Source organism: Anser anser, assembly GCF_964211835.1.
Source record: "Anser anser genome assembly, chromosome: 3".
In the NCBI taxonomy this organism is placed as follows: Eukaryota; Metazoa; Chordata; class Aves; order Anseriformes; family Anatidae; genus Anser; species Anser anser.
The window spans coordinates 20,278,253-20,294,971 of record NC_139722.1 but is presented as its reverse complement, the minus strand read 5'-3'; the positions used below and the strand labels follow the sequence as shown (position 1 = coordinate 20,294,971).

The window sequence follows — 16,719 nt, the reverse complement described above, 5'->3', positions numbered from 1 at the left end:
AAATCCTGATTACAATGCTTAAGTCTCCATGTCTATTCTCATTTTAATTTTCAGTTGTATGCATACAAGTTTGCTGAAAACTGCTATGTCAGTAGGACATATAGTGGTGTGGTCACTCTTAAGCAGTGCAAAGTCTTCCTTCAAAACATGAATACTGCTTGCATGCTCTGGTTTTCAGATAGATATCAAAGGCAGCATGAATGATATGCATTCTTAAATTGCATATATATCTATATTGCATAGATTATTCCAAGCCATAGAAAAAGAATTAACTTTTCAGTACCCAGAAGATTAAAGGCTGTAACCTGTAGGTTAGATTGTCCATAAAAAAATCTTTCTTTTGGGTAAGAACCATAATTGCAGTTGGAAATTCATTTTCTTTCATAAATGATTGGGAGAGATTCATGGTGGGGTTGGATGTCACTGTATCATTTCAGCCATTCGTATTTAAACGTGGCTTCCTTCTATTTGCTTTCAAGGACCATTAGGATCTTGTCTTTGTCAGAGGTGTTGTTAAACACATCCTGTACCTGTTCTTTGGCTATGGTATTTTTATAAGAATAGTAGTTCTGAGAAAATTCTGTCCTTACACAATCTATGAAAAGCAATGTTAAGGTGCAATGGTATGTTCAAAATTGTGATTTGTTATACATTTCTTATGAAAATGATACCAGTTTTAAATAATGGGAAGAATGTGATAAGGCAGGAAGAAATTCCCCTCACAATATCACTTCCCTTTCAGGTATCTTAAAGCCCTATTTCAAGCTGCAAGTGTTTACAAACAGGATCTTACCACAAAACTGTGAAATTCAGTGACTCTAAATTACTCCATTTGCAAACAATGATAACAAGTGAATTTATGTTAAATACTTGTGACAGAAATATCTATATTTTCTTCCTAGAAAAAAACATTTTAATTGTGGATGGCATAATTTGGACAGATGGGGTCATTAGAAATGCAGTGGAAGTAGGGCAGGAAGGCAACTGAAAGGCAGAAAAAGTGTGTTAAAGATAGGTTGTGAAGTTCTCTCAACTAAAACTTCAGTCATCTCTCACAAGTCCCATCCAGCCATATTGTCTCAGCTGGAACACCCTCAGCAGCACAAGACCAATTAATGATTGTCAGATTAAGTCGTCTTTCTTTTTTTTAAAAAAAAAAAAAAAAGTTTTTTTGTAGTCTTCAAAAATAAAAGGCCAGCACTTTTTCAAGATTCCTTACTAATTCTTTGACCCTTAGTACTGGCTTGCCAGTACGATGCGATATTATTCCATGCTTTTTCAACGTTGTCTTTTTTATTACTTTCTCAGTATTCTTCCCTCTTGTCACACTATTCTTTCCAAAGCATATCATGACCTCATCTAAGTTTTAGATATGACTGTTTAATGCAGAAACTCTTTGGTAGGATGATTTGGATCTTTGGAGCCTTCCTTATTGTCCCACAGGAGGACAGACAAGGATGTTGCAGTCATATTTGGTAGGGGACAGAAGAAAGAGTTACAACATTTCATTTTCACCTATACAAATGCTGTAAAAAAACACAAAGGGTTAATTGTTTTGGCATCGTAAAACTTTGTCCTTGTTACATGGATGGCAGAAGACAGAGTCTAAGACAAATCTGTTTCACAAAATGGAAGAGCTCCCAGGAGACTGCAAAAAAAAACCACACAAGGGTAAAATCATCCACTGCAGCATCTCTGAAAAACCTGCGGTTGATTTATAGCGAGGAGGCACAGTTACATACTCTCATCATTTATCTAGAAACTTTAAACATGAAAGTAAATTTTTCCTTCCAGCTGTGTTGCAGATGCTGCAAGTGCTGTCCCATCCTAATACAGCTGGCTAACCTAGTTTCATGAAAACATTTACTTTTCTTGGACAAAAAAAAAAAAAAAAAAAAAAACTTTTTAAAAATGAGTTACCAAAAAAACAAAATTAAAATTGGTCAGATGTTGATCTCTAACCATTCATAATAGAATAATTGAGAAATTTTGCTGAATGCGTACTTTCTGTACAAAAAGGTAATTACTTCTAGAAAATTTCTTTCCATTGACTTCCAGAATTTGTCTGTCAAAATAAAATAGGTATTTGTTGAGGACAGGGATATGAATGTATCACCATACTAGATACATCGGGAGTAAAATTCAGTTTCTGGAATGACATAAATTCTTCCTGTCAGGAAAATACTTTAAAAATAACAAGACACCAATCATTTTTCATGAACAATGTAATCATATTTCACTTAAATTCATGTCATGTGAATCATGATTGGAAATCCAAAAAACTATATGAACATAAATGTACAAAACAAGTATCCTTTTTTTTTACCCTTTGTATTCTCATTAACACGTATCTGCTTCCCTGGATGTTTTATCTTTTTTTTATGCATTTTTAACATTTATTTATTTTCCTAAGAGTTAGCAACAAACAATTCTTCATAATGAGATTCTTGATGCTGAACATGTAAGCCAGACTGGCTCATTGCGATGCAGAATTGGTTGCTGATTATGTCTGTTCCTGACTGACTGCAACAATGATTATTAGGAATAATTGTGCATTCAAACCCAGGGCATTATTTCTATAGGTTTCCCATATGAAGCTCTCAATTTTATTTTCAAAACTGCTTTTCTGCTAATACACCATGATTAAAATTCCTAAAAAAAAAAAAATAAAGCAATACTTAAATGCAATTAATTAATTCCTTTTCTGTTTTGTAAGCAACAATAAATTTCATTTCAATATTATTCTGTCCTGCCAATCTCTGTGTTCATCTGTGAACATGAGCAGTGTTCCACAGTTACGAAAGATGACAGGCATGCAAGTAACATATATCACAGCATCCTTAGTTTGTGAGCTTCCTACGCAAGATTTTAACATTTTCCTCTATACACTGTATGTTATTCAGGATGATCTACATGAAATGCCTGACAAGTCTAAAACCACTTTATTGATGATTAAAGCAAAAGGAAACCAAACAAACAAAAACAACCAAATCCTGTAATTATTTTGAAGAAATTGTTTACACAGTTCCTTTCTTCAGCTTTGTTTCTCTTCCCTTTTTTGCTTGATGGCCTACCTCTGATTTTGTTTCTGGTTTTGGGTACTTTTTGCTATCCTCTCTTCTATTCATCTTTTCAAATTTCCTTGTATTACCTTTTCATAAATTTTATCCGTTCTACAGTTTTAATTCACTTCTAATCCAAGTTGTCTTCCGTGAAACATATATTGTTTATTGTATAAAAGTAATATTGTTTATTGTATAAAAATAAAGAAAGTAATCTGTGCAGTCTCATCATTCCTACAAACTACTTGCTGTTTGTTCTGGACTGTTACTTAATTTTTCATGCATATTTGTGTTAAAAATGTTCTGAAAAGGTTCGCTAGAACTAATTGAAAACATACAGAACTGATTTCAGTAACCTTTACAGGACAGCAGTGTTTCTCAGAATTTACCTTCAGGTGCATAGATTGACTATATTGTATTTAATATCAATATAATAGTGACCATATGAATATACTCGCTATAAGAAGTCACTACTTCCTAACCTTCTGGATACACTAATTTTTTGAATAGTTAAAAAAAAAAAAAAAAAAACTACACTGACATTTTAAAAAACTACATTTTCATCAAATTAAATGAATTAATAATGGAGTAAAGGAATAAAGTAGATTCCATATTTGGAGCAGCTCCGGAAAGACACAAAATTAATTTACATATTTGGGGGTTTATTCTCAGTCCACTGGAGATAACAGTAAACTCCCATTGAAATTCCTTTAAATTAAAGGCTTCTAAGCAGCTTCTAAACATTTTTTCTACTGAACAGCAGTACAATCTTGCACCTAGTTCTGTTCTATTATGATATATATAGATATATCTTAGCCTATATGTATGTTTTCAATTTATTTTTTTTTTTTTTAGGTCTTATTATTTCTATTCAAAATAAAAATCTCTAAGGACCAACACCTTGGTCAGAATGTAATAAGTATACTGAAATATACTACTCTGTTATTAAACCAGGCCAATATTTTTGGTCTGAAGTAATATATAACTGAAGATGTATTGGAATGCCAATTGACGTTATTTTATGGACAGAAGATTTTATTCCAAATGGCCCGAGATCTAGATGAGATTATATATTGCACAACAAGAAGAGTAGAAGAGTATACACGTAGATTTCTATAATACATTTTATCAAGTAGTCTGATATTTTCATAAGAAAAGAGAACAACTGAAATCCACTATGCATGCCAAGTGTTTTTAAAAAATACCTAAAATGTGGACCCTTAAAATGTGGTCAGAACCACATTTAGCACACATGTGCTTCAAGTTGGATTCTGCAGTAATCTTTTGTTTTTCCTAAGGCAAAAGAATATTTTAGCAACCTAGCATTATAAAGCAGATTATACATAGAGGTGAGCATTAAGCAAGCAACTACAAGTGTGAACAGTGGAGTGCACTGGTCAGTGATTTGGAGTCCTCGTATTTCTGCTGTATAGTGACCAAGCTGCACAGAAGTGTGAAAACAGCCCCATCTGAAGGTGTTTAGTAGAGTGAAATGTACAAGTCTGATGACTGACAATTCTGGATTTAGAGAAAACAGACTAAAATGAAACTTGTGGTGTCTGGATCCAAGCAGCCTAAAAGTTTAGTTCCTGGGTCTCTTTCCTAGAACATTACACAAAAGGTGTTTTCTAGTCATTCTCAAATGGTGTTTTAGTTTGATCTTATTACAACCCAAGTTAGATGTAATCAGAATAGATCTTAGAGACTGTGTTCCCACTGGGACTTGGGCACAGGTGAAGTATCTTTCTACTCATCCTTGTATCACAGCTAATCTGGCTCTTCTGGCTACCTAATTTCTGAGATGTTTAGAAAACTTTGAATGTCTCAGCAACTCTGTGGTCAAAAAACACACACTGATTGTGTCTAGGAAAATTTGGGAATTAAGTGGTGCTTGAGAAACGATAGTCTAAATCATTTTCTGAGACTGTGCAAGAGAAGTCCATTTCAATGGAAAACAAACAAACAAACAAAAAAGCAGAAATTAGGCAGCCTGAATAATAAATAATTGTCATTTCCAGCTTGTGAATCTATTACTTCTTTATGGTAACCTGAGAGGATGAGTAAAACAAGATTGGTTGTTTACAGTGTAATACTTCTAAGCTCCAAATAATTTATTTAAAATACAAAAATGTTGAATACAGCTGGCAATGCTATCTCAATTTTATATTCTGATGACAAAGCATCAGACATATATAGGAATACCTTAAATACTGGAAATGCCACCATATTAATAATTTCAGAAGATACCTCATTCTTATTTCTGAAACAAACTAATAAATAAATAAACTGAATACCCTTCTTAAATTCAGGTAAGATAATAAAAAGCTGTTAAATTAGGTTAGATTTATAGGATCATTAAAAGATACTTATGAGTTTGTTACCAGAAGCACTCAGTAAACTGAGTACTTTAATTACACAATTAAGTTTTAGGTTGTTTTCATTATGTACAGAAAGCTTTTAATCGGTCATCTTTAGAAATGCGATTAGTTGCGAATTCATTTTCACACTAATGAAACACACAAACAATTCTCCAACCCAAATAAATATGCTGAGAACTATACGGATTAATTGTAAATATAGTTGTAAAAATGATTAATAATTGAGCAATTCAGACAGCAGGTAAATTCTCTTGCATTTTTTCCAATAAGAATTTAGTAATTTACAATGATATTGAAGAAAATCTCGTTAACATATTCTATATTTTAAACATGATTAATATAAAATGTTGATTTTCATGAAGATAAACCAACGTTTCTCAAAATAATGTGTTCTTAAAATTACAGATATTGAAAGGCTAAATCCAAAGTCATGTATATCAATATATTTATATTTATTTATAAATCCAAAGATTTAGATAATGATGTGTTGTGAGTCTAATTTTGTTACTGTTTTCCAGAGTGTGTTACAGACTTGAATAAGGATGAAACAATTCAAAGTGTAAAGTTACTCTAACGGAATTTCAAATTTATAGAGAAATATAACCTTAGTATTTCGATATCTTACTTTCTATTTTCAAAAGTTGGTGTTCTCTATTGTCTTCTGCCTATGATTTCTTTGTTAGAATCAGGTAGAAAAAACAAAATCCCTATCTAAGCATCGTTGATCTGAATATTGTTCTGGTAATGAACACTTGAATTCTTGAATTGCTTAATTGTTCCGGAATTGAATTGGTAATGTCTCTTGTTGATACTTCTAATTAAAATCATTTCTCAACAGCAAAATCAGTAGCATTTTATAAATTCAGATGTTTATAAATCACCAGAAAAATAATTTATTACATAATAAAGAACTGTCTCAAAAACAAGTCAGTGCCTTTGCTGAAGTATGCTAGTAGATTTCTACTGAAATGAATGATGCCAGCCTGATTACTATGGCTGTGAATCTGCTTCAGGTATGTAAAAATATATGTGGGGCAATTTATGGGTATTTAATTCATAGTTGTATTTTTTTTTCCTATGGAAAAATCAGTTACTACAAAACCAAAAAATGGTTGCTCAGTCATAGAGATGAGGAAGCACAATCTGTTCTGACATAAGCCAAGGTTTAAGAATGCACTTTGAAATCTCACTGCTAGAAAGAAAGAAAGAAAGAAAGAAAACTTCTTAGTTTGATTATGGCTGATCATTAATATTTTACTTTTTTGGACATTTAATAACAGACAAGTACTGAGTAGCTAAAAAGAATTTTGCCATTAAATCTGTCAGATTTTGGATCGTGACTAAATAAACCATGCTAAATGCATAAATTCTTGTTGTTGGTTTCTATATATATTGGCTGGCATTTAATTATAAAAGATGAAAAAGATCAGAACCAGGTGATGATAATTGTTTTATAGTATCTGGAGTTTTATCTGAATCTGATAAAACTGTTCTCATCATTTGTATTGTTTATTCTACATTCTATTCTATATTGTAATTGGGATGGCTTGTCTCTGGAAAACAATAGATGTTTATAATATAAAAATTAATTAGATTAATAAAATAATGTTAATTTAATTTGAATGCAAATACTACCTAGCTCTAAGCAAAGTAAAAATGTTGTTAAGATTTTCCCAGTTTATTGATAATGTATTATTTCTACACAGAAGCACAGCACATTTTTAACTTTAAATGAATAATAAGAAATTTATGCAATACGCATACTCTCTGCATATGGGTATGGATATCGTTCTTGCCCAGATCTTTGCTGTCTGGTTATTTTTGTTATTTATTTTTATAAAGTAAATATGTTTTGAACTGTACAACATGAGTATACTGAGAAATAGTGTCTGTGTTCCTACTCACATGTAATGAACATTTACAGACCATCTTAGTGCAAATGCTTGTTATACATCTATAAAGTAGGTGACAAAACAGCAGGGGAAATGTGAAGTTTAAGCAATAAAGTGCAATGATATTGTCTACTTTCCAATTGTTTTTTTGGAAAAGAAATAAGCAAAATAACATACATGCCAAAATTGTATGCAATTAGAATAAAAGATTGTGTGTGGTTTTTTTTTTCCCTGTATTTTGGCTGATAAAAAACACCAGAATTCCTGCTTAATTGAACATAACTTAGTCCAGAATGAATGAATATATTGAATATGAATGAATGGTATAGCAAGCAACATTAGTTAAAGCAGAAGTGAGTTTCTCTTCATTCAAGACAAAAATTAACCAAAATATAGCCAGGTTTCAGCTGAATTTTTGAAATTGTAAGCTTGATGGGGCATTAGGAACAAGAGCACTAAAGTCATGAAAGTAAACTCCATTAAAAGGAATATGCAATATATCATTTTTCTCACTGTTGCCCTTACATGAGCGATGTCACTGGATCTCAGTTGTTCACAGGAAATTTCATTTGCCAAGGAAATAAATGAAATCTTAGGAAAAGGAATGCTGACTGAACAGATCACCCTGATTCTTTAGAAAAATATATTAAATTAATTTTTTTGCTATGAAACATTTTTGATGATCTCAGAACACAGCATCCCAATCAGCAGTCATTATTAGTAGTCATATTTTAAAGACACAAACAAATGGAACCCCTATGCCACTTGGGCAATCTGGGGTCAGAATCCAGTCCCAAGTCAGAGGAACATTAAAAGGTTGCATGTCATGGAAAAGTCCAGAGGTGCTACACTGGCCACCTATGACAGAGTTTAGACAAATTAGGTCATCCAGCAAAGGCATTTCAATAAGCTCATATTCCATCAACTGCAAAAATGTTTTGCATGTGCAGATTTATTCAGAAGCATTTGGACTGCAGTCCCTGAAGCAACCCAAATGACCTATGGCTTCAGCTTAGGCAGGAGAGCCAAATACCTGTGCTGAAATCAGATGGCCTCAGATCTGGCAGGTATACTTACTTCCTTCTTGCTCCATACTATGGCTCTGTGTGGTCAAGGATCCCTTTACACAGAAGACAACTCAAGAAGAGGAGAGGACCTCTTTTTCTTCCTTGCTTCTCCTTCATAAACAGCCAGTGCCTCAGCTGCAATGGTGCCTATTACCTGCCAAGTCTCTAATGCACAGAATCACAGAATCGCAGAATCACACAATGGCTGAGGTTGCCAGGGACCTCCGGAGATCACCCAGTCCAACCCCCTTGCTGAGCAGGATCACCTAGAGCACATTGCGCAGGATGGCATCCAGGCGGGTTTTGAATATCTCCAGAAAAGGAGACTCCACAACCTCTCTGGGCAACCTGTGCCAGAGCTCTGTCACCCTCACAGTAAAGTGCCCCCTCATATTCAGCTGGAACCTCCTGTGCTTCAGTTTGTACCCGTTGCCTGTCGTCCTGTCACTGGGCACAACTGAAAAGAGACTGGCTCCATCCTCTCGACACCCTCCCCTCAGATATTTATACACATTGATGTATACACACTCCCTTCATTCTTCTCTTTTCCAGGCTAAGCAGGCCCAACTCTGTCAGCCTGTCCTCGTACAACAGGTGGTCCAGTCCTCTCATCATCTTCATAGCCCTCTTCTGGACTCACTCCAGTAGTTCCATGTCCCTCTTGTACTGGGGAGCCCACAACTGGACACAATGCTCCCATGTGGCCTCATTCCAACCATGTCGTAGGCCAGTGCCTACACGTGAACTAATCATTCTTTCTGTTTGTGTCCCCATCTCTGTCTCACCGTACAGAAATTTGAGGCATATTCCTCTGCACTCTTGTCTCTGAGTGGAAATAAGAAAGTCTGTCTTGCCTTTTCCTGTGAATTTGTTCTCCATTTTTAGCATTTCCTTACCTTTTTACTTAGGAACCTGACACCTATGAATCGAGTTTAAAGCCCTTTGTGTTGAGTTACCAGATCTGTTCACAAACACATTCCCTCTTTCTGAGGAAACCGTCATTGTGACTGTTTATCATAAAAGCCAGCTTTAAAATTATTTGGCCTGTCTTTGAATGTATTTTAAAAGTCTCTGCTCATTGTTACACAGAATGCTACACCAGTCTTTGTTTTAGAGTACTGAAGCAACTTGTCCTCTGTCCTCTCCATGCTTTAAAAACTGATGGAAGATAAGCATTAAAGAAGTCTTTCTGTTTTTCCCATTAAGAGGTAGTTGACCCAAGCCTTCAGTGCTAATTACCTCCTGCAGATTCCATGATGTGTGTGTAGTCATGGAAGATACTAATTAAGTCTCTGGTTATGTGGACAGAAGAGAAAAAAAAAGGGGGGGGGAAAAATGGAAAAAAAATAAAAAAGGGAAGGGAAGGGAAGGGAAGGGAAGGGAAGGGAAGGGAAGGGAAGGGAAGGGAAGGGAAGGGAAGGGAAGGGAAGGGAAGGGAAGGGAAGGGAAGGGAAGGGAAGGGAAGGGAAGGGAAAAAAGTGCTAAGTTTCCCAAGCATCAGAAGATTAGTTAACTGTACTGTCATGCAGAGGGATGGATGTGTGAAGAGTTTTGTAGATGGCAAATGAAAGATGAACAGCTGTCCAGATGTGACTTCCTTACAGGGCTGAAGTCTTGCCCTAGGATAAACATAGGGACTTCATTTTGTTCTGAAGGCTACAGTAGAAGGGTACTTGCTCTCTCTGATGCCTCCTGCCCCTAAGCACAGGATCTCTTTTCCCATCATTTAGCTTCCAGGACTGTCTTTTTTCTACCTCCCAGAGAAACTCTACCCACTCTTCTCCATACTCCTCTCTAAGAATCTCAGTTACTTGCAGTTTATGTAAAGGCATGGGCTCAGCTTTGTATTAGTGATTTGCTGAGGACAGGTGGGAGTTCCATCATCTAGAAGGAAAAGCTTTTAGCCTTCCCCTACTGCTGCCGGAACAGAGAGGCTTGCTCACTTCCACATGACCTGCTGGTGAAGAGGACCCAGTCTGGAGGCATGGACAAGATATAGGCAGAGAGCATGTGTGTTGAGGACTGCTCAAACCTGGTAATGCCAGCATGCAAGATAATGCTAATTAGTGCATAATAATATTAGTATTGCTTGATGCTGCCTACGTTTGCAGTGCGTTGTTACCATGATGCTGTCACACTTTCACCCTGTTTCTGAGTAGGCACAGGAAGTCTTAACAAATTCCTTTGGCGAATGGGTCATAAACACCATTCTTCCCCTATTTGGACAGTCATATTGTCAACTTAGTGATCTTTTCATGAGTTAAATATATATGCATTATGATATTGATATATGGAAAAAAAAAGAGAAAAAAAACAGAGATACAGAGGTTACAGAGGTAAGAGTTTTTAATTGTCTTCCATTACAAATGATTATTCTACAGATCACTTCACCTGTGCTTGGAAGAGATTAAGTAATTGATCTGGGATATATACTACAATTTTCTGACCCGATGCAGTTCAGATGTGATGCCTTGCTTTTAACAGCTTAATTCTTTTTACTAAAGAAAGTTCATTGGGCTTAAACTCCCAGTCTCCATAACCACTGGCTTTTATGATAATCAGTTACCATCAGAGACACCAAGATTATAGCTAGAAAACTACACCTACTCTGGAGCAGTGCAAGCCAAACATTGTCACTGTGCCACATTTGCTACAGTTTTGAACTTTCATATGTACATGAGCTGTGTAAATTAATGAAAATTAATGTGACTATTTGAGTATAGCTTAATGATAGGAAAATATTTTAATGCAAAATTTAAATTGATACCTTGTAAGTTCTCAGCTATTTACAATTCCTAAGTGCTCTGTGATAAACCAGTATTAGACCTAAGCTCAGAAGAAAAATCTAATTTCCAATTGGTAAGGAAGACTGCTTAAAATAACCTATGTTTTTCCTCACTGGTGCTTAAACTGTGAATTCTCAAGTTGAACACCTGCAGAGAGCTGGCTGATATGTAGTAAGATGTTTTTCTGGAAAATTACATTTGAAGACAGCTAAGATCAGATTTGTATTGTTAAACCTCTATGTAAACAACTTATGTAGATAAACAAGGGTGATCACATATTTGCAAGTGTATGGGAAGCTTATTCCAAAGACAAGAATTAGAAGGGATAGTGCTCTGTACTAGTGTGAATAAGTCGGGATGGGGTCCTTATTAGAGCTATCCGAGAACCTGTTCAAAGTCACTGAGCAAATGCCAGAGGCAGGTTTTTAAATTTAATAACTGCTGTTATCTCTCTTATATGGCAAAACTGAAACTACTTCTGTTATAAAGAAAACATTATTTGTGTTTTTTTTTGTTTTTTTGGTTTTTGTTAAGTACAAACCTTATTTGTAATGGTTATCACACTGAAAATGCAGCATAATCTGTTTGCCTTTAGTGTTTGCCTGCAAATCATTTCTAAACCAGTTCCATTATTTGCAAATATTTAATATTTGTAAAATTGTCCAGGCTAATTATTTGTAAATAGTTCATTTTAATAATCACCATGTGTGACAGAGCAATTAGATGTTTACTCATGGGGGGAATCTAATTTAATACGTTTTCAAAACTGCATTTCTGAGTCAGAGCCCAGCTTTTTAACTATTTAAATTGGATAATAATAGAGAATAAGTTGAGACTGATGCTTAATACCACCTTACAATTACTGAATAAAATGTGGGAATATTTAAGTTAAATATATTAAATACATATATATATAAATATTTAAATTAAAAAGTGTTCTGATTGATTATCAATCACTGAAATCTTTTTAATACCAAATAATATGATCTTTGAACACTAATGAGAAAAGTAGTTTATTCAGAAATAATTTACATCTGTCATTGTTCAGTTGATTATAATACTAGCCTGTACTAATAAATGAATTTAATTCCCAGCCCTTTCAAAATCCTTAACATAATGTCATGTCTATAACTCAGAAATTCTTATTCTAGTCTATAACTCAGAAATTCTTATTCTAGTATAACTCTAAATATTTATTTAAGTGGTGGGAAAAGGAAACCTTCACAATTACTAAAAACAGAAGTTTTATATTATGCAAAAAAATTTTGAAGAACAACTTCATGGGACAATTTTCAACTTAACAATTTCATTAATGCTTTCAGTTTCCTTTAGGAAATTCTTATGTTAATACCATGTTTCTGTATTTAAAGAAACTATCCAGTTAAAAATAAAAATCCTGCAAATAAATGCCTAAGGGTAAGGCAACAGTGTGGTTTATGAAAAATCAATGAGAGCAAAATAATGCTCCCTTTGGGGAAAATTAAAAAATAAAAATAAAGATTTCATAAAGATTGAGGGTATGTATATATCATGAAATGGCTGGTAAGGTGAGGTGAGGAAAGGCTCAAGGCACATTCTGACCTCTATTCATGCTGAAGGCAGTGGGCTTTTTGCCGTTTACTTTAATGTGAATCTCCTCAAGTTCTTTCACATTACATCAGCATCATACTTTGTCATACGTTCAGAATCTAGGAAAGACCAAAGTTAGCTTGCCTTAAAAATACATGCAAAGAACATTAATTGATTTTTTGCTGTAAATTTTTTTCAGAAGTTAAAACAAAAACTTCTGGGTTTGTTGGTTGGTTGGCTGGTTGTTGTTTTAATAAAACAGAATATTTGTACTCCCTCTTAAGGGAGATCGAAGAATGAAAGAAGATTGAAGAATTAGCATATATATAGCACTGGCTATGTATCTAACAAGTAGCAGTGCTAAATAATGAGTACTAGTTATTTGTTGTAATTGTTAAATTGTTTTAAACAATATGAACCATCACGGTGTGTCACTGGCATGTCAGCCAAGTTTACAACTGAAGACGTTGCAAAGTAAAAGACTGTCTTCAAACTTTATATCAAGCAGAGAGATCAAGTAGATAGACAGTTCTTTTATAATTAGACTGCAATCATTAAACATTTAGGCAGTTTTACCCCCATATTTACTGGAGAAGATGTGAGAAGTCATTAATAGGTGCAGTCCGTGCAGTTCTCCAGTAGCTTTAAAATAGTCAGATTGTACTTTGTTTTCTGTTGCATTTGGTAAGGAATGGCTTTCAGGAACATCGTCTTTATTTTGCAGAAGAGTGATTTGACATAAAGAAGATCTCCAGTTCATCTCTAGCTTACAGATCTCATACAAACTTAGTCAGAAATTTTTGACAATTTTAAGATGCGATAAGGCAGTACCAGTGCTGCTAGCTGAGTGTCTTCTCACACACCAAAAAAAATCATATGAAGTATTATTTTTATGTGAGAAATTGAGATAATGGTTGCTCTCCTAAAATTCATGTGTGGTTGTTTTTGTTATTGTTTTGTTTTGTTTGTTTTTTTTTCCCAGTCTAAAACGTATATGTGCAGTTGGCAAGGGGATACCCTATGTTTCACTGTTGACTTTGCTCTGGGATTTACCTGTTTTGACAGTAAAACAAAGGTAAGATGAAAAAATATATATACATATACATATATAACTGCTTTATTCCACTGTTCTTGAGGTTATCAGTAACCATATATTGATGTGGAGTATTTTTTCCTCAAATATACTGTACTTTTTATTTTTAAAGCACCTCCAAAATGCAGTCAGTTTGAGACTAGAAAAGGATAATCTACTTGTGCCATAGCATGTAAAGATAGATATTGGAGAAAGATATAAAAAAAAGTAATTTCCTTTCCAAGCAATAAAAAAAGAAGGTTATATATAGCAGAGAACTTGGTTTCTTAGTAACAGAGAAACTTCAAGATTTTGAAAAGATTACCAGCCATGAAAAATATTGAACTTTCACCTGGTTCTATTTGTTTTGAAGCTACAGATATAAAATAGAATGAATTATTCTTCCATCATAAGAAATTTAGGCTATATCTAAACCAAACAGAACAAGGGCAAATGCATTTTAAAGCCAATCTATATGATTAAATTCACTTATCTTGCAAAATTGAGTGGCTATATAAAGTGACTGTAGGGAGTGGTTTATGGCACATGCCAACTTCAAAACCATATCTATAATTCTACTATTTTAAATATAATTTGAAGCGATTCTAAATAAATTTATAAATTTATTTGCCAGTAAAAGCAAACTTACATTTAAAAAAAAAAATGTTTCTACCTTAATAGAGCTGTACAGTAGAAGGTCTGTCCTCTAAAATATGATCTTCAAATCCAAACTGAAATTATTTTTATAATATATGCTAATCAGTCATTCTGAGTTAAGATGAAAGATACTGCATTTTGAAACATTGACACAGGATCTAGTTTTTGTGTGTTGGCTTATTTGGTATTTTGGCAAAAACACACAAGTTTATTGAAATCTCTGTGCAGTGAAATAATGACCAAGATCATTGTTTGAAAATTTAGACTAGTTGCCTTACATGTGCCATGAATAGCATAACAATTCAGAACATATGTTTCCATATTCTTCTTTGTTTTTGGTGATACTGCATTCTGAAATTATGCTCTGCATAGCACATTTTGCATGTAGCCACAGATGAAGTATAGACAGTAATCATCTCATTAGTTTAGACTATGGAAGATGTTTCTTTTATATGTGAAGGTTGATTTAGTGTACTGCCACCTTTAAAACAAAAAGAATTTCTCAATTGATACTCATTTTCACAAGATCAGAAAATGAGTCATAACTAAAATCTCATTCCTACTGCGTTCAGTAGAACCAAGGTATTACCTATAGAAAGGGTAGGACTTTGACCCAATGTGCCTACCTTCAACATATATGATGAGGAGGATTTCGATCAACCTTTGATGCTTACCCAAAAGGGGAAAAAAATAACATTAGATATATTAATTCTGTTGTTAAACTGTAAAAATTCTGTAGAGTTCATACACATTTATTGTTCATGTCTGTGAGAGATGGACCTGCTCTGTATCCTCAAGCCTGTGTGAGGCAGTAATGGGCAGCTTCCACTGTTCATTCTTACTGCCCGTAACTGTCATCTCAAGTTGATGGTGTTGCTACACAATCAGTCTTTTTAGAATATTTCTTACCAAGACTGAGTAAGTTGTTGAAGTGGTCAAGTAATTAGCAGTTCATTAGGGACACATAAAGTTTTGCTGAAAATAAATATTTTATCTTCTAGACAATGAACTTCAAATTAAGGTCATCTATTGATGCAAAGAAAATCATCTTAAAGCACAGCAGGTGCTCATACAGGCTTATTAAAATGAAGCACATTCCTCTGGTCTGACCTACACCTCTAAGGTGGATCTCAAATTTGGGGCAAAAAGCTCATGCACTCATTAAAAAGTGTTCTTTATTACAGCCTTTAAGGGGATGTAAAGAGGCCTTCCACATTACAAATGACAAAATAGAAAGGGCAAGAACTTCTCCTTAGGAGTTTATGCATCTTTTAGAAAACTCTTCATTAGAACAGTTTTGGGGGATTCTCAAACATATTTGAAATAATTGCTTCATGACATACATGGTCTGTTCTGGGGTCATCATGGACTTAACGCATTCAGATATACCATTTGGCGCCCATCACAGAGATACCATTGCATCCTGCAGCTGCTTTGTGTCTGATCATAGAGATTTTCTTTATCTGTTGGCTTAGTTGGTTCATCTTCCCTATTCCATGCCTCCAGCCACTTATCCGAAATAAAGGGATCCCCAAGTGTGCATTTTCTTCTTCTTTCCAGAGCCATCTATTTCTCTTTTCCACTCAGTGTCAACTATTGACTCCAGCAACGCCTATTATTGCTAAATTGTTTGTGTTTCATCCCCATCTAAGCAATTATAGTATATAGTGAATGTTCCTCTATCCTATTTAGATCCAAACCTATTTAAGAATACCTTTCAGGTGGTCTAATTAGGCCCTCTGGACCCAGTTAAAATTTGTTCATGAATGTAAAGTTTAAGCACCAGCAGAATGCCATAGCATTGTTGGTGGGGTGAGTTTTTTTCACCCTTTATATTAAGAAATCTAAGAAGCCAATGATGTTTGTGTCTGCAGGGAACCAGGAGATTAAATAAGGCTTTTCATACCTTTTTATTTGTATAAACAAATGCATAAACACTTTCTGTTTTGTTTTGTTTTGTTTGTGCATAGGGTATTCCTTCTCAAACCATGAGTAGGGTTCTAAAGATCACACACAAAAAAAAATAATTGAAATTCGTGAGGCTTTCATCATTCAGTGTATAGATTATCACACTTACCAGTTGTCATTTATACAAGTGTTGCCATATCCACTAAAAAAGGAAAATCATTGGCTAATGAGACAAATACAAAACTTCTACTTTCCTTTATCATTCTAATAATCTCGCAGACTGGTATTTCTTCTTTTCTGTGTTCTGGCAGCACCCAGAAGAGTGGGG

At 34.3% G+C, this 16,719-nt stretch overlaps 1 protein-coding gene across 13 annotated transcripts in view; it reads left to right on the top strand.

The window, feature by feature from the left end:
- Positions 1 to 16,719, top strand: part of SNTG2 (syntrophin gamma 2) — a 285,090-nt gene that overhangs the window by 238,749 nt on the left and 29,622 nt on the right. For all 13 annotated transcript variants that reach the window (XM_083830578.1, XM_083830571.1, XM_083830579.1 and 10 more), the window contains one exon: positions 13,737 to 13,829. In XM_083830578.1, the coding sequence (XP_083686704.1) occupies positions 13,737 to 13,829 (93 nt within the window). The remainder of the gene's footprint in view (positions 1 to 13,736; positions 13,830 to 16,719) is intronic.